The 22,535-nt window shown below is 41.4% G+C and overlaps 1 protein-coding gene across 2 annotated transcripts in view; it reads right to left on the bottom strand.

Moving 5' to 3' along the window:
- Positions 1-22,535, bottom strand: part of LOC118369714 (protocadherin-15-like) — a 269,223-nt gene that overhangs the window by 138,007 nt on the left and 108,681 nt on the right. For both annotated transcript variants that reach the window (XM_052498598.1, XM_035754342.2), the window contains exons 12-16: positions 18,298-18,504; positions 16,266-16,400; positions 9,858-10,007; positions 1,535-1,728; positions 42-174 (exon numbers count right to left, since the gene is read on the bottom strand). In XM_052498598.1, the coding sequence (XP_052354558.1) occupies positions 42-174; positions 1,535-1,728; positions 9,858-10,007; positions 16,266-16,400; positions 18,298-18,504 (819 nt within the window). The remainder of the gene's footprint in view (positions 1-41; positions 175-1,534; positions 1,729-9,857; positions 10,008-16,265; positions 16,401-18,297; positions 18,505-22,535) is intronic.

Here is a 22,535-nt window from a genome sequence, read left to right as displayed (position 1 = left end):
TCTAGTTATGTGACCTTTGACCCCTGCTGTGTGTCTCTCACCTGTAGGTTGAGCAGGATGGCTCCTATCCTCATGGCCTCGCTGACCTCCAGGTTGTAGATGAAGAGGGGGAAGCGTGGGGGGCTCTGGTTGTTGGGGGGCAGCACCTCGATGTACACCGTGGTGATAGAGCTCCTGGAGGGGTGGAGGGCAACAAGAGGGCGGAAGGAAGTAAAGGTAATGGTCTGATTTTCAGGTTCAATGGCTATTGCTATCCTGTAGGCACCTCCAAATTACCACAGGTGAGAAACATTACACAGTAAACAAGAATCACCTGTCTCCAACCAAATTAATTTGAATTCTGAATAATTTAGTCCTGGCCATTTTTTGACTCAATATTTTCTTGGTCCAGTGCAGTTGTTAATCAAACATGCGTGAACACCAACATTGTTTCAATTTAAACTTATTGAAAAATTGTGAATCGTGCAAGGGTACCAATATATTAGAGCACAAGTGTAATAGTACATTGGTGGTTCATCAGGGAATTGAAGGTTGTCATGGGTTTCCTGGCATCCAACAAGGACATCATGCTTAAAGAGGCTGATAAAGGTAGGTGAACAAGCCAATGAGGAGGGAGCCGTGCCCTCAAATACAGTAAGCTAAATATGATATTGAATATAGCACATTGAAAGCCCTTACAGAAACAAGGAGCTATCATGAAGAAAGTGCTTCTGTTTCCAACCGGTAGCCTGCATGTGTTAACTTGAAAAAGCTGCTGAACAGTATGCACACAGAGGCACTGTTTGCCAAGGCCAATAGATTTGTGTTTGCACAGTCTGACCCAGTCATGGCAAACTATCTTCAGCAAAACCCATTCTACTGCAGGAGTCACCTCTTTCTGTTCAAAACTTCAATGCTGACGTAAAGTTTGAGCTTTTAGCCTAGGCTAAGAGAGTCCGTATAAACTTTCAGAAGAGTTTGCTAGTCACTTGCGACTTGCCAACAGGAATATGAGGCTACAAGTACATAAAAAGCAACACACCATTATCAATGATAGTTGAAAATAAAGAGAAATACATGAAAAATATGTATTTCTAATGTCAGTAAGAATGAGGCCATCTGATACTTGATTCTAAACAGTTTGTCTCAACAGCCAGTCAAATATGTTTTCATACAGCCTCTTACCATTCACAACTTCAATCACAGCGGATACATTACTCAATATGCACATTCAATAAAGAATACATTGATTCTAAATGCATGAATTGAATAGACCTACAAGTGACTGTACAGTAGGAATAAACAATCTGATGGAACAACGACTAAATAAGATGGATGAATACGTATGAAATCCTGACTTATTGAATACTTGGCCAACTGAAGAAGTCCGAAAAATGAAAAACTGAGTAAGAAACAAGATTTTACATCAAACATCACCTAAATAATCCATAGATATTAATATACAGTCATTTTTTAATAAACACATTCATAAATGAAAGGTGTAATTGAGCAAAATAAAGGCTGAAAGAACAAACAGATATAAAAATGAATGTACCTTCTCTGGATCTCTGGTGCATTGTCCGCAGCCTTCACTGTGAGGGCGTAAGAAAGGCCCACGCTAAGGGCTATCCCGGGTGCGATGGTGATTCGTCCAGTTCGGTTATTGATGATGAAAACACCCTGCGCTCCGGCAAGGATTTCATAGGTCACCAGACCGTTTAACCCCTCATCAGCATCCAATGCCATCAGCTGAGAGAGAGTGAGAGGGAGAGAGAGAGAGAGAGAGAGAGAGAGAGAGAGAGAGAGAGAGAGAGAGAGAGAGAGAGAGAGAGAGAGAGAGAGAGAGAGAGAGAGAGAGAGAGAGAGAGAGAGTCAGTGTGAGAGAGGAATAATTCAGTGTATCTCAGCAGGGTGTGGGGGGCCCTAAAATCGACATTCAAAACCGCCAACTATTCAATTTACTAAACTGTGTTGAAATTGTTTCAAGGCAGGCAATAGTGATTTGTGAGAGGGCTCCACCTGTTTTTGTAATGTTATGTGTACAGGACCGGCATACAATGAGTGACATTTACCAGATGGGTGCTCTTGTAAGCTGTGTGTATTAGTGATGAGTGGGTTGACTCATAACCCGCCGTCCTAGCGGATATATCCGTGGGACAGACAGGTTTACGGTCATTAAATATTAAGTGGCTGAAGGGCGGGTGTGTCACGACTTCCACCGAAGTCGGACCCTCTCCTTTTTCGGACCGCTTTCTGCGATCGACGTCACCGGCTTTCTAGCCATCGCCGCTCCATTTTTCATATTTCCATTTGTTTTGTCTTGTTCCATACACAACTGGTTTTCATTCCCTAATCACACTGAATGTATTTAGTCCTCTGTTCCCCTCCATGTCTTTGTGTGAAATAGTTTTATGTTATGTGGGTATTGTCATGCGCCAGACTTTTGTTCATGTTTTGGGCACGTTTCTGTACTTATGTGCTTTCGTTTGGACTGGAATAAAAACGTGCGCCTGTTTACTATACTCTGCTCTCCTGCACCTGACTTCGCCTCCAGAACACACCTGTAACAGGGTGGGTGACGGAAGGGTTGAATAAAGAGAAACAATACCTTAAAAATGTCATAAATGTATAATGATTGTGTTATTTATATATGCTACATTGAGGTTTTTCTTGAATTACTTTAGGCTGTCTTGTATTACTGCATACGCCTAAACCTCAGGATTTAATTGTACATGTGAGCCAAATAGCCTACACAGCCAATCGCCAAATAATGCTTTTAGGAAGTGCCGAAAAAGTTCAAGTCAATCCACAGAGGCAAAAAGGACATTGTTGAAGTTTAATTCAATAAGACCAAGCTGAGAAAGTTGAAAATTAAGGGAGGGCCAGAAAAGTAAACACATATATATTTCTGCAGTCTTTGACTGTAGTCTATATTGCATTTTCTATATTTGCTGGTTTGGGTTGGGTGCAGGCCTCAGATTTTCACTTTATCAGATATAGTCGGGCAGTTGCAGATGGGCTATAGCCGCGCACCTCTAGTGTGTAAACAGAATTACTGAACTTTTCTAACTGCTTCAGTAAACAACTTCTCCTCCCTTCTAAAATATTGATCCCAATTGAGTGAGAATCTATGGGCTCTATTTTAACAAACCTAACGCAAGGGTAAATCTAAGATCAGGTGGTAATGCTATAGGTTCAGTGGTGTCAGAAATAATGTTTATATTTTCACAATCACAATTATTGGCACACTTGCTGGAGTTGGCGCGAATGGTCTTGGTTTGATGAATAAACAAGTTGTGGGTGTGTCGAGGCTTGGCCCCTAGCCAATCAAAACGTGCTCCAAGGTGAAATATGTGTTTGCTTTAAGTTGTGTATTTACAGAATGTTATGTATTGCCTTGGAATCAAGTCCAATTCCAATATGACACCAATGTAGATGAAAATTCTCAAATCAACTTGGAGGTACACAGCACACTTCCCACCCCCTTTTTAATTTTTTTATTTTTAACCTTTATTTAACTAGGCAAGTCAGTTAAGAATAAATTCTTATTTACAATGACGGCATAGGAACAGTGGGTTAACTGCCTGTTCAGGGGCGGAACGACAGATTTGTACCTTGTCAGCTCAGGGGTTTGAACTTGCAACCTTCCGGTTACTAGTCCAATGCTCTAACCACTACAGGCTACCCTGCCGCTCTTGTCATGATGTGTCCAGCCGTTACCGAGAAACACTATAATGGATATTTGACAGGGTCGTCATTAGGGTTGTCAGACCACTTTTTGCCCATACCTTTCTCAAATTCTAGACACTGGGTTATAACGAGGCGACAGGGTCCATAAAGTAACCATTAGACTTGCCACCTTTCAGACTGATTAAGTTTGTAGGTGCAACACTTTTTATTAAATGTACCATTTAAATCGCTCTCACATGCTCATTTCTGCCCATTAAGAATCAACGATGTGCTAACTTTTTGTAGCATTTCTGAAAATCCTACATTTTTTTCAGATTAATCTCAGAGTTCTAAAACCTAACCAAATCACTTGGGTTGTGCAGCAACAGCTATAGTAGCTAGCCAAATCCAGTCGGATGAGAGGCGAGCTACAAGAACAGGAAGTTAGCTATATTTTGCTATGGACGGGTTTTCACATGGCTGAAGTCATCTGTGTAACTGTTGGCATTGAGACTTGATACTTGCCTGAAATAAGCACAAATAAGATAGCGAATGTCCATGGCTGCTATTTTTTTTTACTAGTCCAACACTCTAACCACTAGGCTACCCTGCCGCCCCTATTGCCAGTTAGCTAGCCAAATAAAGTTAGCCAGTAACGTTAGCTAGCTACAAGCCAACAAAGCTGTAACATTAGCTGTATGGATGGATCATGCACCGGCACAACTCAATGTTGACAATATACACTATATATACCAACGTATGTGGATACCCCTTAAAATGTGTGGATTCAGTTATTTCAGCCACACCCATTGCTGACAGGTGTATAAAATCGAGCACACATCCATGCAATCTCCATTGACAAACATTAGCAGTAGAATGGTGTCATGACTTCATAGGTGCCAGATTTCCTCCCCACCCCCCCCCTCCTGCAGAGGGGGAGAGAGGTGAAGTTGGCCATTTTATGATGGTCATAAATACCTGCAGGAACTCTCTCTCTCCCACACAATGAAAGGGAAGTTAAAAATTAATTTGTTACAACAGAGATTTTGTAGTACTGCGACATCCAAGGTTGGATAATGAAACAATATTTCTGTAATCCAAACAGTTGGAAGGGTCCGTGGGTACCTAAAGATCAATCATGTCGAATTCATTACTAATTTGTGATGTAACTAAGGCCAGTAGAACATAACTGTATCTCTGAATGTGTATATCTCCCAGTGATCAGATTCACATCCAGATTTTGTGGAACTTATATGATTAAATATGAAACTATTTGTGAGAAGATGGGATGTCAGCCTTCTAAATGAGATAAGTGTTTTCATATGAAGTCTTAACCAGTTAGTGACCACACCCATGTGAGCACAGACAGTATGTCGGCATCATGGAATGCCCCCTTTTCCAGAGTGCGTGACAAAATGTACATCAGACCAAGCAGGCGAACGGTGTGAACCGGACGTCACGAATGGTTAGACTCTACAAGACCAGTACATGGACAGCGTGAGCTGAAAAGTACGAAATGGTTAGAAACTCTGAAACCTTCTCGAGGAAAGAAGATGTACATAGGAACATTCAGTCGGCAGCTGTTTAAATACTTAAGTATGGTACTCTGAAAGATCCATTCTAAAGAACATTTCCCTATCAAAAGAACATTGGGACATCTGTCGTACCCATTATAATCCATTATAACTGTAATGCTTCCTAATTTGATTAGCTATGTGACTGTTTGCAATATATCAACTGTTACATTTTTTTTTACAATAAAAAGCAAGAGAAATAAAAGTTCAATCAGTACTGAGTGAATGAACAACAACAAAAGCTTCCTGTCATCAACAGACATTCCATTTAACCTCTAGTGACTCCCCATCCCGCGTGTGGGAGCGTAATCATCGACTGACACTAATTAGCATAACGCAACGAACATGAATATTCCTAGAAAATATTCCTATTCATGAAAATCACAAGTGAAATATATTGAGACACAGCTTAGCCTTTTGTTAATCACCCTGTCATCTCAGATTTTCAAAATATGCTTTACATCCAAAGCTAGACAAGCATTTGTGTAAGCTTATCGATAGCCTAGCATAGCATTTTGTCCAATCGTTAAATCGTTTACCTTTGATGAGCTTCGGATGTTTTCACTCACGAGACTCCCAGTTAGATAGCCAATGTTCCTTTTTTCAAAAAATATTATTTTTGTAGGCGAAATAGCTCCGTTTGTTCTTCACGCTTGGCTGAGAAATCGCCCGGAAATTGCAGTCACGAAAACGCCGAAAAATATTCCAAATTAGCTCCATAATATCGACAGAAACATGGCAAACGTTGTTTATAACCTCATAGTCCGCCCCATCCCGCATGCGGTCGCGTTACTACAGCCTCAAGCTCATTACCATAACGCAACGTTAGCGATTTCTAAAAATCGCAAATGAAATGAAATAAATATGCCTGCTCTCAAGCTTATCCTTTTCTTAACAATCCTGTCGTCTCAGATTTTCAAAATATGCTTTAGAACCAGAGAAAATAATAATAATTTGTGTAAGAGTGGTGATAGCTAGCTTAGCATTTAGCGTTAGCATTTAGCACGCAACATATTCACAAAAACCAGCAAAGGGATCAAATAAAATACTTGACCTTTGAAGAACTTCATATGTTTCAATGAGGAGACTCTCAGTTACATAGCAGATGTCCAGTTTTTCCTGAAAGATTCTTGTGTAGGACACATCGTTCCGTTTTGTTACTATGCATTTGGCTACCGAAACTAACCGAAAATTCAGTCACCTACACGTCGAACTTTTTTCCGAATTAACTCCATAATATCGACTGAAACATGGAAAACGTTGTTTGAATCAATCCTCAAGGTGTTTTGTCATATATCTCTTCATTGAAATGGCAGTCCTAGAAGCCTTCTTTGTTCTCTGATTCGGATGGAAAAATACTGGTAGCTGACTTTTGCGCACCAATTTCCACGCAGACACCGTGCGGGACACTTGGCAATTGTAGTCTCTTATGGTCAATCTTCCAATGATATGCCTACAAATACGTCACAATGCTGCAGACACCTTGGGAAACGCTAGAAAGTGTCTGTTCATTCCTGTCGCATTCACAGCCATATAAGGCGATCATGGAAAACGTACCTTCAGAAATCCTGTTCATTTCCTGGTCGCTCAAACATCTTGGTTTTGCCTGAAGCTTTTGTTATAAGGCACTCACAGTGAAAATCTTTGCAGTTCTGGAAACGTAAGAGTGTCTTCTTTCCAAAACTATCAATTCCAAGCATAGTCGAGAATCTTTTCGTGACAAAATATTGCGCTTAAAATGGGCACGTCTTTTTATCCAAAAATGAAATAATGCCCCTAGTGGACTAACAGGTTAATCAATCCTCAAGGTGTTTTTCAAATATCTATTTAATAATATATCCACTGGGACAATTGGTTTTTCAGTAGGACGATTTGGAATAATGGCTACCTCTGTATTTTATGCGAGAATCACTCTGGGAGCCATCAGTTGACCAGTTGCGCAATGTAGCCGGTTACAGGTATTATTCAACATAAATGCTTAAAACTACGTCACAATGCTGTAGACACCTTGGGGAATACAGAGAAAAAGTAATCTGGTTGATAGCCCATTCACTGCTCAATAGGGACGCATTGGAATGCAGAGCTTTCAAAAGATGAGTCACTTCCGGATTGGATTTTTCTCAGGCTTTCGCCTGCAATATCAGTTCTGTTATGCTCACAGACAATATTTTTACAGATTCGGAAACTTTAGAGTGTTTTCTATCCTAAACTGTAAATTATATGCATATTCTAGCATCTGGTCCTGACAAAATATCCCGTTTACTATGGGAACGTTATTTTTCCAAAAATGAAAATACTGCCCCCTAGTCACAAAAGGTTTTAAATAGTGTCAAGATAATATGCATATGGCAGGGTTCATGGCATAAGCGTAAACACCGATTTATTTGTCAATCTGGTGTCTGTATTGGCGGGACAGCATTTACTGTGACCATCAACCAATCATGTCAATGCAGAGTTATACAGAGTTATACAGAGCCCTCTGCAAAATGTGGGAGATGCATGGCGATGCGGTACAGAGCATGATTTGGCCTACGCAAGCCTCTGGAGTCTCCGCAATTTAATCACACCCTCCGTATGGAGCCTCTGGACCGCATTGCCGGATCAAGCAATATATTGGCTTATCATAAACATTGTTAAATAAAAAGGTTTAAAAAAGTACAGGCAGACATCACATTACTACATGACAAAACAGCTCGCTCAATCAAGCATGATGGTCTTGTATGAAGTATAAAAGCAAAACTTGTTTTCATATAATAAAAAAAGCTTGAAAAGGTGGGATTAGCTTGCTGTGTGAAAAATCCAATACTAAATATTTGTATGCGGTTCAAATCACATTATTGTGGGAGCACCTCCTTTAAGAGTATGAATTAGGCTGTTTGAGAAGGTTTAAATACAATAAGAAACCTGCCTACACATTTTTTGAAATACAATAGACCAACATAGCTACTGTAGTAGGTCAAAGCTGTGTGCTGGAAAACTTTAGAAGAGCATGGGTAGAGTACAGTAGGCATTGTGGTGCTCATGTGAAATTAGTTTATTTTTCAGCTTCAGACTAATGCCTACTTCTAACTTAAAATGTTGTTTTTTGTTTTAAATAGATAGAACCACCTTAGAACCATGCTGTGCTATCTCGAAAATGAAACAGCCACCCCTCCATTCTGGCCAATTTGTGCCACCCATAGCCAAGCTTTAATTTAACATCATCTCCATATCTGCAAGGCCTTGCTATGTTAATCCGTCCTAGGGTAGCTTACTGAACCCTTTTTCCATATAGAGCTATGATGTCTAAGAGATGAAAAAGCAAGGGCAGCATAATCAAATAAACCTGCCTCCTTAGAGGCCAGGAGATTCTCATATAAACTGCTTATAAAAACAGGTTAAATGGTTGTCCGCCACGTGACCCCTGGCCTCATTTCAGCTGGGCTGGGCAGCTGATTTTAAACACAGATTAAACTTGACCTTTTCTATGTCTGACATTTTTTTTTGTGACTGTGTGCTGAGCGACTGAGATGGGAGATCATGCCTCGCTTACCAAATGAGAGACAAACGCACACTGCTGCTGAACAAACCCCACAAAACCAGATATGTCAATGTGGGGACTTCCAGCTGGAAACCATTTGACCCTAAACACAAATGCGCACGCATGCACTCATACACACTCACACACACCCAACACAACCCCAAACCTTTAAACCAATCAAACTAGAATCCTAGTCATACTAAATAAACTCTGCAATCCATTCAGACATATTGTAGAGGTGACAACAAACCATAAACCAGATCTCCCTGGAGCAAATATTTTTATTAAAACCCTTTTCCGTGTTATCCAATTGGTAGTTAGTCTTGTCCCATCGCTGCAAAACCTGTACGGACTCAAGAGAGGCAAAGTTTGAGAGCCATCCGTCCTCCGAAACACAACCCTGCCAAGCCACACTGCTCGCTTAACCCAGAAGCCAGCCTCACCAATGAGTCAGGGAAACAACGTACAGCTGGCGAAAGAAGTCAGCGTGCATGCGCCCAGTCCACCACAAGTAGTGGCTAGAGCGTGATGGGCCAAACCCTCCCCTTACCTAACCCAGACGACACTGGGCCAATTGTGGGCCTCCTCATGGGTCTCCCGGCCACAGCAGGCTGCGACACAGCCCAGGATCGACCCGGGGTCTGTAGTGATGCCTCTAGCACTGCGATGCAGCGCCTTAGACCACTGCGCCCCTCGGGAGGACCCTGGAGCTATTTTAGTGACAATTGTTGTTATAGGAGAGGAGATTGATTTGGAGTCCTGACTGTTGACTCATGGTAGTGTATTACGTCAAGTTATGTCAATATTGAGCTGATGATATTTGAGTCTGGACCACTGTATTAAGAAAGTAGATTGTTCTTGAGTCATCAGCTCTGATCAAAGAAAGAGTGGATTGTTCTGGGGCTGGGAATGTTGATCTAAGGCAACGTTTGTTTGCGGAAACTGGACGCGAGAGAGAAAGAGAGGCGGGAGAAATAGAGAGAGAGGGAGAGAGCGAGGGAAAGAAGAGACAGCAAGAGAAAGAGCGAAAGCGTGAGAGAGAGACATAAAGAGAAAAAGAGAAGAATGAGAGCCAGAGAGAAAGGGGAAGTTAGAGACAGATATGTATTGATTACCTGTAGTACTGTTTCTCCTTGCTGCATGTCAGTGAACACCTTAACGCTGTAGGAGACTTCACCAAAGGTGGGAGTGTTGTCATTGGCGTCAATCACCAGGATGTTGACAGTCACCCGCGTGCTCTCCTGTACCCCATCTGATGCCATCATCTATACACAGAACAACAGTGAGAGCAGTAAAAATCCTGCCTTCTTGCAAATTCTCTTCCAGTTTCCTTTTGTGTTACGTTTTTCAACTTAAGTGCCTGACTAAACAAACAATAGCAAACTGATAAAACAGAGTAAATACGAACAAATAAATGGTACATAAAAGGGTAAAGGGTACAACTTTAATGTGATATTGCCAGTCCCCCTGGCTTAATTCACAACACAGATGTTGATGTTTTCCTCAGGAGGGGCACAAAACTAAATCAAACTTTTGAGGCTTACTGTATAAAGGCACACCCTCACACAGACAAACACACACACACACATAAAGACACGTAAACCACAGGAGGTTGCTGAGGGGAGAACTGCTCATAATAATGGCCGGAACGGAGCAAATGGAATGGCATAAAACACATTGAAACCACGTGTTTGATCTATTTGATACCATTCCACTTATTCTGCCCCAGCCATTACCACAAGCCCGTCCTCCCCAATTAAGTTGCCACCAACCTCCTGTGACGTACACATACACAAACAGTAAGTGAGCGCAACCCAAAAGAAAGGACAACCAAACAAAACAGAACCCTTGAAGCCAGAATACAGAACATTAAAGGCGTGATTTCAATTTAAATGGACCACTTATTCTCTTACCATTGCTTGCCCAAGACAATATAACACAATTGCTTGATGCTCAAGAATTTAAAATTGCAGCAATTTCTTTCACAAGTCCGGATCATTCTAATGGCAAAATGGCAACCATCAAAGACTCAACATAGACATAATAAACATACTATTGACTAAACTCTTCAAAGATAATAGTCACATATCCTTAGAACAGTGTGTTATCACAGCAACAAGTCCATGTACAAATCTAAAATCAAATCAAAACGTTTTGGTCGCGTACACATTTTTTGCAGATGTTATCACGGATGTGGCTAAATGCTTATGTTCCTCGCTCCAACAGTGCCGTAATACCAAACAAAACAAAACAATACATGCAAATCCCCCAATTTAAAAAAAAAGGAATTAAGAAATATATAGAACGAGCACTTTCAGAGTCCCGAATATACAGTACCAGTCAAAAGTTTGGACACACCTACTTTTTTCTTTATTTTTTAATATGTTCTACATTGCAGAATAATAGTGAAGATATCAAAACTATGAAATAACACATATGGAATCATGTAGTAACCAAAAAAGTGTTAAACAAATTAAACTATATTCTAAATTTGAGAGTCTTCAAAGTAGCCACCCCTTTACCTTGATGACAGCTTTGCACAATCTTAGCATTCTCTCAACCAGCTTCACAAGGAATGCTTTTCCAACATTCTTGAAGGATTTACAAAATATGCTGAGAAATTGTTGGCTACTTTTCCTTCACTCCGCGGTCCAACTCATCCCAAACCATCTCAATTGGGTTGAGGTCGGGTGATTGTGGAGGCCAGGTTATCTGATGCAGCACTCCATCACTCTCCTTCTTTGTCAAATAGTCCTTACACAGTCTGGAGGTGTGTTGGAAACCAAATGATAGTCTCACTAAGAGCAAACCAGATGGGATGGCGTATCGCTGAAAAATGTTGTGGTAGCCATGCTGGTTAAGTGTGCCATTAATTCTAAATTAATCACTGACACTGTCACCAGCAAAGCATCCACACACCATCACAAATCCTCCTCCATGCTTCACAGTGGGAACCACACAAGTGGAGAACATCCGTTCACCTACTTTGCGTCTCAAAAAGAAATGGCGGTTGGAACCAAAATCTCAAATTTGGACAAAAGGAGAGATTTCCACCGGTCCAATGTGCATTGCTCATGTTTCTTGGCCCAGGCAAGAATCTTCTTCTTATTGGTGTCCTTTAGTAGTGGTTTCTTTTCAGCAATTCGACCATGAAGGCCTGATTCACGCAGTCTCCTCTGAACAGATGTTGAGATGTGTCTGTTACCTGAACTCATTGAAGCATTTATTTTGGCTGCAAATTCTGAGGCTGGTAACTGTAATGAGCGTATCCTCTGCAGCTGGTAACTGTAATGAACTTATCCTCTGCAGCAGAGGTAACTCTTGGTCTTCCTTTACTGTGGCGGTCCTCTGAGAGCCAGTTTCATCATATCGCTTGATGGTTTTTTGCGACTGCATTTGAAGAAACTTTCAAAGTTCTTTACATTTTCCATATTGACTGACATTCATGTGTTAAAGTAATGATGGACTGTCGTTTCTCTTTGCTTATTTGAGCTATTCTTGCAATAATATGGACTTGGTCTTTTACCAAATAGGGCTATCTTCTGTATACCACCCTTACCTTTTCTCAACACAATTGATTGGTGCAAATGCATTAAGAAAGAAAGAAGATCCACAAATGAACTTTTAACAAGGCACACATGTTCATTGAAATGCATTCCAGGTGACTACCTCATGAAGCTGGTTGAGAGAATGCCAACAGTGTGCAAAGCTGTCATCAAGGCAAAGGGTGGCTACTTTGAAGAATCTCAAAAATAAAGCAGATTTTAATTGGTTTAATACTTGTTTGGTTATTACATGATCCCATGTGTGTTATTTCAAAGTTGACAGTTGATGTTTTCACTATTATTCTACAATGTAGAAAATAGTACAAATTAAGAACTCCCCTGAAGGAGTAGGTGTGTCCAAACTTTTGACTGGTACTGTAAATCTATATCTACAGTACATGGTAACAATTTACTCGACATCCATTTCATAATATTTCATAACAGCTGACATAACTTGTTATAACCTGTCATAATATAGTCATAACACTGTCATGACCCATATAGTTATGTCAGCTGTTATGTCATATAGTTGTGACAAATATTGCGTTATTTTATGGCTGGTTGTAACACCTACATACGAGTGTCATAACCCAAACATATATAAATTATTTTTTCCCCTGCCAGGAAGTTTCCTTTCGTTTTAAAGTTTGTTTTTTAGATCATTTGTTGTTGTTGTTGGAATGAATTCTTTACAGTCCCGTTTTTTTCTATCATAAATAGCGTGTAGAAAATGCACTTTATAACACTGTCAAGAAGAATTATGACCATCATAATCATATAAGCCAGGTCGGCCTTTCACAAACATGCTCTTATATCAGTCATCAGTCAAAAAGAGGGTGTCTTGTCCTGCTCTTGAAATCTGCTCCTGCATTCATCCCAGTCATCAGCAACAGAGCATTGGGTTAGGTGCATGTCTGACATCAACGTGTGCGCGATTACAATGATAATATAATATAGTACAGTTCCCAAAAATGGTTATAACATAAACATACTGTTGACACGTATGCTATGGTGTAATGTAATGTTTTTCCTTGTGTGGTAGCTTTTGGGGATCTTATGTAGGTGTCATAGCCAGACATTAAATAACTCAATATATGTCACAACAGGTCTAAATATATGCATCATAACAGTGCTATGACCCTATTCTGACAGGTAACAATAATAATAAACAGTACATTCGGGAAGGAATTCAGACCCCTTGACGTTACAGCCTTATTCTAAAATGGATAAAACACATGTGTCCCTCATCAATCTACACACAATACCACATAATGATACATTAAAACAGGTTTTTAGACATTTTTGCTAATTTATGAAGAAAATATCACATTTACATAGTATTCACACCCTTTACTCAGTACTTTGTGGAAGCACCTTTTGCAACGATTACAGCTTTGAGTGTTCTTGGGTATGATGCTACAAGCTTGGCACACCTTTATTTGAGGAGTTTCTCCCATTCTTCTCTGCAGATCCTCTCAAGCTCTGTCAGGTTGGTTGGAGAGTATTGCTGCACGGCTATATTTAAGTCTCTCCAGAGATGATCAATCAGGTTCAAGTCCGGCCTCTGGCTGGGCCACTCAAGGACATTCAGAGACTTGTCCCAAAGCCACTCCTGCGTTGTCTTGTCTGTGTGCTTAGGGTCATTGTCCTGTTAGAAGGTGAACCTATGGAGCAGGTTTTCTTCAAGATCTCTCTGTACTTTGCACCGTTCATCTTTCCCTTGATCCTGACTAGTCTCCTAGTTCCTGCCGCTGAAAAACATCCCTACAGCAAGATGCCTCCATCACTGTGCTTCACCGTAGGGATGTGCCAGGTTTCCTCTAGACGTGATGCTTGGCATTCAGGCCAAAGAGTTCAATCTTGGTTTCATCAGACCAGAGAATCTTGTTTCTCATGGTCTGATAGTACTTTAGGTGCCCTTTGGCAAACTCCAAGCAAGCTGTCATGTGCCTTTTAATGAGGAATGGCTTCCGTCTGGCCACTCTACCATAATGGCCTGATTGGTGGAGTGCTACAGAGATGAGAGAACCTTCCAGAAGGATAACCATCTCCACAGAGGAACTCTGGAGCTCTGTCAGAGTGACCATCGGGTTCTGGCTCACCTCCCTGAACAAGGCCCTTCTCCCCCGATTGCTCAGTTTAGCCAGCCGGCCAGCTCTAGGAAGAGTCTTGATGGTTCCAAACTTCTTCCATTTAAGAATGATGGAGGCCACTGTGTTCTTGGGGACCTACAATACTGCATACATTTTTTGGTGTCTCGGAGCTCCACGGACAATTCCTTCGACCTCATGGCTTGGTTTTTGCTCTGACATGCACTGTCAACTGTAGGACCTTATATAGACAGGTGTGTGCCATTCCAAATCATGTCCGATCAGTTGAATTTACCACAGGAGTCCAATCAAGTTGAAGAAACATCTCATTGATGATCAATGGAAACAGGATGCACCCAAGCTCGAATTCGAGTCTCATGGCAAAGGGTCTGAATAAGGTATTTCTGTTTTTAAAAATGTATAATAGACTTGCAAAAATAAAATTCAAACCTGTTTTCGCTTTGTCATTATAGGGTATTGTGTGTAGAAAATGATGAGAGGAGAAAAATATTGAATACATTTTATAATAAGGTTGTAACATAACAAAATGTGGAAAAAGTCAAGGGTTCTGAATACTTTCCGAATACACTGTATAGATATGAAGTGTGTAAAACAGTATTGAGACATTTTTAAAGTGACCAGTGTTCAATGCCTACAGTATGTACATAGTGCAGCAGTCTATAAGGTGCAGGGTTGAGTACCTGGTGGTAGCCAGCTAGTAAACGTGACTAAAGTTCAAGGCAGAGGTTACTGGGCAGGGGCTGGCTGGCTGGTGACTATTTAACAGTCTGATGGCCAGTTTTTTAGTCTCTCGGTCCCAGCTTTGATGCACCTGTACCCGCCTTCTATATGGTTGAGGGGTGAACAGGCCATGGCTCGGGTGGCTGAGGTCCTTGACACACACGCACACGCACACACACACGGAGACCTCTGATTGTGAGATCCAAAAGAGCTAACTCCTTCTCCAAAGGGGTGTAAAGAGTTCAAACATGGCACCTGTTGCCCTTTATCAATATCTTCCTGACTGGTCCAGTGAGGGAGTGAGGTAGCAGAGATAAAGAAGCTGAAGCTTCATATATTTGATCTTCACAGCTTCTTCTGAACTCAGCTGGCACATCATGACCACAGATGCAGATATTGAAAACAGACTAGTATCCTACCACCTCTATCGCCCAAACCCTCACACTTTCTCTTTTGTTTAATCAAACGTGTTTTCTCCAGGAAACACTCCCTCAATATTTAAATAATGATGCTTTCTGATATGTAACCATCCCAGAGGGAGAGTACACACATGTAGATGCTTAAAGCACTGGAGGCTCTTCAGAGACTACTTAGGGTCTTAATGTTAAAGAGAACAGTAGCACTATTTATGTAATTGCATGCCATCAATACAGTGAAACACAATTAAGTCTCTGAATAATGTAAAATATAAAGATAAAACCCCTTCATTGTGAATATGCTGGAGAGCACTGTGTGTCAAAATACAGCAGGAGCCAACAGTTGCAGCGTGTTCCTGTCCAGAAGGAAAGGGCTTCATCTGGTATTGGTTGGATCTTGGAAAGCTACTGTAAGTCAGTAAACAGGTGATCCAGAATAAATACATGCTAATAAAGGTGTAAAGTAGTAACGTGCCTTGCCAAGTCATTTAATCTCTTCAATATAGGCATAGATAAATCAAACTGCTACAACGTAAGTTAAGTTCAATTGTATTGACCGAGTTGAAAATAAATTGATTCCGTAGGCAGTGTGGTTACGTCAAGTCATATCATACAGCCTAAACCAAGCTGTTATATATTTTAGAAGTGGGTGCTGTTTCCTCCCATATACTTTATTAGAGTGGTGGGTGTTATTTGGTAATATATGTGGATGTCGTTGGAACGAGGCGTACCGTGAAGGTGTAGGTCATCTGCTTCTCTCTGTCCACAGGTTTGAGCAGTCGGAGGTAGCGGGTGATACCGGTCGGGGTTATGGCAAAGCTGGTGCTGAAGTCATCCAGAGTCACTGTCACCAGAGGGTCTTTGCTCTTCAAAAAGTAAAGACATTGGAGAGAAGAGGGTTACCATGGAGACAAGACCTTACTCAAATCTGCAGCTGTGTCACTGAGGAAAAAACAATCGTGAGACAGAACAAGCCAAAACATGTCTGAGTGGTAAAAGACTGCTGACAAAGACAACATAGTATTGAGAACATAGTACTGAGAACAGGAGAAGGCCTTGAAGGAATTCTAAGAAATCTTGTAATTTTATACCCCCTTATAAAGCACACTACAATTGTACAGTAGGTCTTTCATTGCGGCTCTGGCAACAAGCTACAGCATATGATCGATTTACAGAAACCTATGCTTATGCCGGCCTACTGTTCAATATGTTTGAAAGTAGAAAATATTTTTTTCATTAAAAAAATGCATTCTTGAAGGTGAAAGTTCATGTGTCTTAATAACAAACTCATATGTGATCTTTAAATATAAATATAAAATGGAGTACGGAGTAATTTGGTCTAAAAGTGAGGACCATATATAAAAACATTTCAATACTGTTTTACAACTTTCCCCAAAAATGGTTTTCTTCTCTGGGTTATGTTGGCACAAGGGAGATTTAAGCAGGTTTGGGTTGTTATGGAGATTCAGGTCTGTCAATGAGGCCTGCCTGTCTGCTAAACATTCACACTGCTTTGCCCATTGATCTGTTTCAGAGCTGCACTTTGATGTCTTAATCTCACCCCGCTGAGAGGGAGAGAGTGCAAGAGAGCGAGAGATAGAAAGTTACAGACAGACAAATACAGAGAAAGAGAGACACAGTAAGAAATGATACAGAGGGAAAGTGAGTTGGAGAAATCTCTGTTGAGGAGTTTATTGTGTTAGGTGCCATCTGAGGAAATGAATAAAACAATATTTTCAACATCATCAACATAAAGAGAAATATCCTGGTGACAAAAGCACAAACAGAGTGGGGGCGAATGCTGCTGTGCATCTGTGTTCTGAGTGTCTCCTGGTGTGTTGGCAGCCTGTCTCAATGTGTGATTTCAACCATTTAAATGCAGTTGAGGCGCTTAGAAAACCCACTCCTGTCAGCGCCTGTTTGAAATGTGCTTTTCAGAATCATCACCTCAACAACACACAGACACACACACACACACACACACACACACACACACACACACACACACACACACACACACACACACACACACACACACACACACACACACACACACACACACACACACACACACACACACACACACACACATAAACACTGAATGTACTAAATGTATCGGTGCATCTGTAAACACTGAATAACTAAATTTTTTTTTTTTTTACTTGACTGAACAATTACCCACTAAAAACAAAAACATTAGACATTTGTGTATGAAGAAATTGATAATTGGAAGGGAAAACTGAGTCACACATCTGAAAAAACAGACCAAACAGACCATGCAGTAGAGTAAAACCCAAAGGCACACTTTTAGTCATAACAGCATCACAAACCACACGTTTACCTACAGGTGTTTGACCAGGCAGCAGCTACAATAAAGAGACAAAGTAGCGTCAATGATAATACAGTGTGAGGGAGAGTGTTTCCCCATCTTAGCATGGGCTTCTGGAAGTATTTTACTGACATAAACATGCTATAAAATGTAAATATTTAATTGGTTTATGTACTCATGAAATTATTTAGTCTGAAAAGCCCACTATAGGCTTCATATTTTGTATGAAATTTAATTCATTCAAAAGGTTAACATGTACATTTAGTTTCTTGTGTGTAGCCATGCCAGCTAATTCTTATGTGTATTTGTGTGCGCTGTCTGTGTATGTACTTGTGTGTGCATTCATAGTATTGTGTATTTGCAGGTTCATAAGTGACATGCTTGTGCTTGTGAGAGTGTGCGCTTGTGTGTGTGCATGCACACATCCCCAATACCTCTTCAATGTCTTTGTCCAGGGCGATTATGCCCAAGGGGGCAGTGAGGTTGGAGCCGGCAGAGATGGTGGTGCCTACTGGGGAGGACTCACTGACGTATCCCTGGTAGGACTGGAACTGGAAGTACGGAGCCTGGTTGTTCTCATCCAGGACATCAATGATCAGTTCAGCGTATGCTGGGAGTGGGTGGCCATTGTCCTGCTCAGCCTAAAAGAAGCAGAAACGTGTATATTTATTATGAACCCTAAAAATTGTCAAAGACCTCAACCACCCCAGTCTCTACTACTGCATGGCAAGCGGTACCAGAGTGCCAAGTCTAGGACAAAAAGTATTTTACCCCCAAGCCATAAGATTCCTGAACAGGTAACCAAATGGTTACCCGGACTATTTGCATTGTGTGCCCCCCCAACCACTCTTTTACGCTGTTGCTACTCTCTGTTTATCTTATATGCATAGTCACTTTAACCATACATTCATGTACATACTACCTCAATTGGGCCGACCAGCCAGTGCTCCCGCACATTGGCTAACCGGGCTATCTGCATTGTGTCCCACCACCCGCAAACCCTTCTTTTTACGCTACTGCTACTCTCTGTTCATCATATACTGTATGCATAGTCACTTTAATGATACCTACATGTACATACTACCTCAACCTCACTGTAACATGTACTGATATGCAACTTACAACATACATGGAACACACAATCATAAGGTGGTCATAAGATTATTATGACAGACGGACTATTTTTGTAATACCTGTTGCAGATCAGTAAACAAAGCTAAACACATTTGAAAGCCAGATATTACACCATTTACAAGGACTCAGTGTCACAATTGAAATGCAAACTTCTGAACGTCAGATTACTAAGGGAATAGAAATGCAGAGGGCATTGTTTTCCCGAAAGACTGTCATTTCAAATACATAAATCATTGGCAAATTAATCAAACAACCACTTTGAAACCCCTACAACTCATCCAGAACGCCGCAGCCCGTCTGGTGTTCAACCTTCCCAAGTTCTCTCACGTCACCCCGCTCCTCCGCTCTCTCCACTGGCTTCCAGTTGAAGCTCGCATCCGCTACAAGACCATGGTGCTTGCCTACGGAGCTGTGAGGGGAACGGCACCTCAGTACCTCCAGGCTCTGATCAGGCCCTACACCCAAACAAGGGCACTGCGTTCATCCACCTCTGGCCTGCTCGCCTCCCTACCACTGAGGAAGTACAGTTCCCGCTCAGCCCAGTCAAAACTGTTCGCTGCTCTGGCCCCCAATGGTGGAACAAACTCCCTCACGACGCCAGGACAGCGGAGTCAATCACCACCTTTTCTTTAAGGAATACCTAGGATAGGATAAAGTAATCCTTCTCACCCCCCTTAAAAGATTTAGATGCACTATTGTAAAGTGGCTGTTCCACTGGATGTCATAAGGTGAATGCACCAATTTGTAAGTCGCTCTGGATAAGAGCGTCTGCTAAATGACTTAAATGTGACTTAAATGTAGATTCCAGTAATTGGTAAGAAACTTAAAACAAATGCTTTAATCTGGGATGAATGGACGCTAATTAAAATGGTTAGCAGTTCAGTTTCTGTTTTGAATGATACCACAGACTTTATTGTTTATATCAGGGGGGGCCAACCCTCTTCCTGTGTGCAGGCGTTTGTTCCAGCCCTATTCGAACACACCTGATTAAAGCTAATCAAGGTCCTGATGAACAGCTGATTGGTAGAATCAGGTGTGTTCAGTGGCATTTATTCATCGATGTCAAGGAAAGCCAGGCTTCCCCACATATTTTAACCCCCCCCAAATGATAACTTATCTTTCGACTCTCTGTGTTTTCATAAATTTCCTTAAATTCGCAAGTGGCTGAATCTATCTCACCGGAGGAATCATCTGAGCGAGGAAAACAATACCCATCTGTCTCAGCATGTGTAGCGCATGTATTTGATGCTGTCTGGCCAAAGAGAGTATGACATGCTGCCACATGTAGCATTTGATTGATTGATGCCAGCGAGCATTTTGCCTCCCATGATGAACATTTTTAGTTGAGCTCAACTCCGGGTGATACTGGCATAGCAAAACCACCCCTCAAGGGAGGCCAGTTTGGATTTGGCTTCACACCAATCAAATCACATCAAAAGTCAAATGTATTTGTCTGAATTTGTATATATATTATTTGTATATATATTTCTGGTCCACTGGTGTTATTGTCCTGCAGTATCTAGCTAAAATCGACCCGGCAGCTTAGCCTAGTGGTTAGAGCGTTGGACTAGTAACCGGAAGGTTGCGAGTTCAAACCCCCGAGCTGACAAGTGACAAATCTGTCGTTCTGCCCCTGAACAGGCATTTAACCCACTGTTCCCAGGCCGTCATTGAAAATAAGAATGTGTTCTTAACTGACTTGCCTGGTTAAATAAAGGTAAAATAAAACAAATAAAAATAAATAAATATGGATTTGAACTTGAGGTTCCGTACAGGACAATGATTATTACTGAGTTTCTGATCTGACCATAAATTCATACATTGTGCCACTGGCCTGAGACGATTGAAGTCTAGATGTAGTATGCTCAAGCTAGCTAGCCAATTTCACTGGTTCCTTGTTGCCCATGCGAGGTAGTAAGGCTAGCAAGCATTTTATCCTGGTAGCCTACAGTCTAGGACAACAAAAACAAAAAATGTGTACTATAGGAGGATGACATTGATGTTCATCTCGTCTGGGTGAGTTAACATGTTTTTCTACTTGCACACATGAAGTAGGCTCACAAGAATGGCGCGAGAGAAGATGGCTGCCGTTTTACGGGATCCTAACCAATTGTGCTATTTTGTGTGTTTTTCACGTTCTTTGTAACTTATTTTGTACATCACGTTTCTGCCACCGACTCTTATAACCGGAAAGAGCTTCTGGATATCAAAACAGTGATTCCTCACTGTGAACTAAAGCCAAATGTTTTATTTAATGAGTAGGACGCAAAGGATTTACCTGACCAGGTCCAAATCCCCTTCATTCACATGAAGACACCAGTACAGGGGATGCAGGTCGGAATGCCTTGTGAGAATTTGTCAGGAGTGGGTAACCAGTCTCCACCATCCGTCCTATTGGCCACGTGCAATCATTGGAGAATAAACTGGATGAGCTCCATTCAAAACTATCCTACCAACGGGATATTAAGAACTGTAACATGTTTCACAGAGTCGTGGCTGAAATAGGACATGGATAATATACAGTTGGCTGCTTTTTCCGTGCATCAGCAAGACAGAACAGCTACCTCCGGTAAGACAAGGGGTCAATAGCAGCTGGTGCTCAAAATCTAATATTAAGGAAGTCTCAAGGTTTTGCTTGCCTGAGGTAGAGTATCTCATGATAAGCTGTAGACCATACTATTTACCTAGCGAGTTTTCATCTACATTTTTTGTAGCTGTCTATTTACCACCACAAACCGATGCTGGCACTAAGACCGCACTCAGCAAGCTGTATTAAGCCATAAGCAAACAAGAAAATGCTCATCCAGTGGCGGCTCTCCAAGTGGCTGGGGACTTTAGTGCAGGGGAACTTAAATCCGTTTTACCAAATTTCTACCAGCATGTCACTTGTGCAATAAGAGGGAAAAAAACACTAGACCACATTTACTCCACACACAGAGACACGTACAAAGCTCTCCCTCAATCTCTATTTAGCAAATCTGACCATAATTCCATCTTCCCGATTCCTACTTATAAGCAAAAACTAACGCAGGAAGTACCAGTGACTCGCTTAATACGGAAGTGGTCAGATGACGCAGACGCTAAGCTACAGGATTGTTTTGCAAGCACAGACTGGAATATGTTCCGGGACTCATCCGATGGCAATGAGGAGTATACCACATCAGTCAACGGCTTCATCAATAAGTGCATCGATGACGTGGTCCTCACAGTGACCCCACGTACATACCCCAACCAGAAGCCATTGAAGGTAACTTGCCAAAATGACTACCAACCCGTAACACTCACGTCTGTACCCATGAAGTGATTTGAAAGGCTGGTCAGGGCTCACATCAACCCAGAAATCCTAGACCCACTCCAACTTGCATACACAGATCCACAGATGACACACACTATTGCACTCAACACTGCCATTTCCCACCTGGACAAAAGGAACACCTATGTGAGAATGCTGTTCATTGACTACAGCTCAGCGTTCAACACCATAGTGCCCACGAAGCTCATCACGAAGCTAAGGACCCTGGGACTAAACACCTCCCCC

This window comes from Oncorhynchus keta, chromosome 36, assembly GCF_023373465.1.
Source record: "Oncorhynchus keta strain PuntledgeMale-10-30-2019 chromosome 36, Oket_V2, whole genome shotgun sequence".
NCBI lineage: Eukaryota > Metazoa > Chordata > Actinopteri > Salmoniformes > Salmonidae > Oncorhynchus > Oncorhynchus keta.
This window is presented reverse-complemented; position numbering and strand designations above follow the sequence as displayed.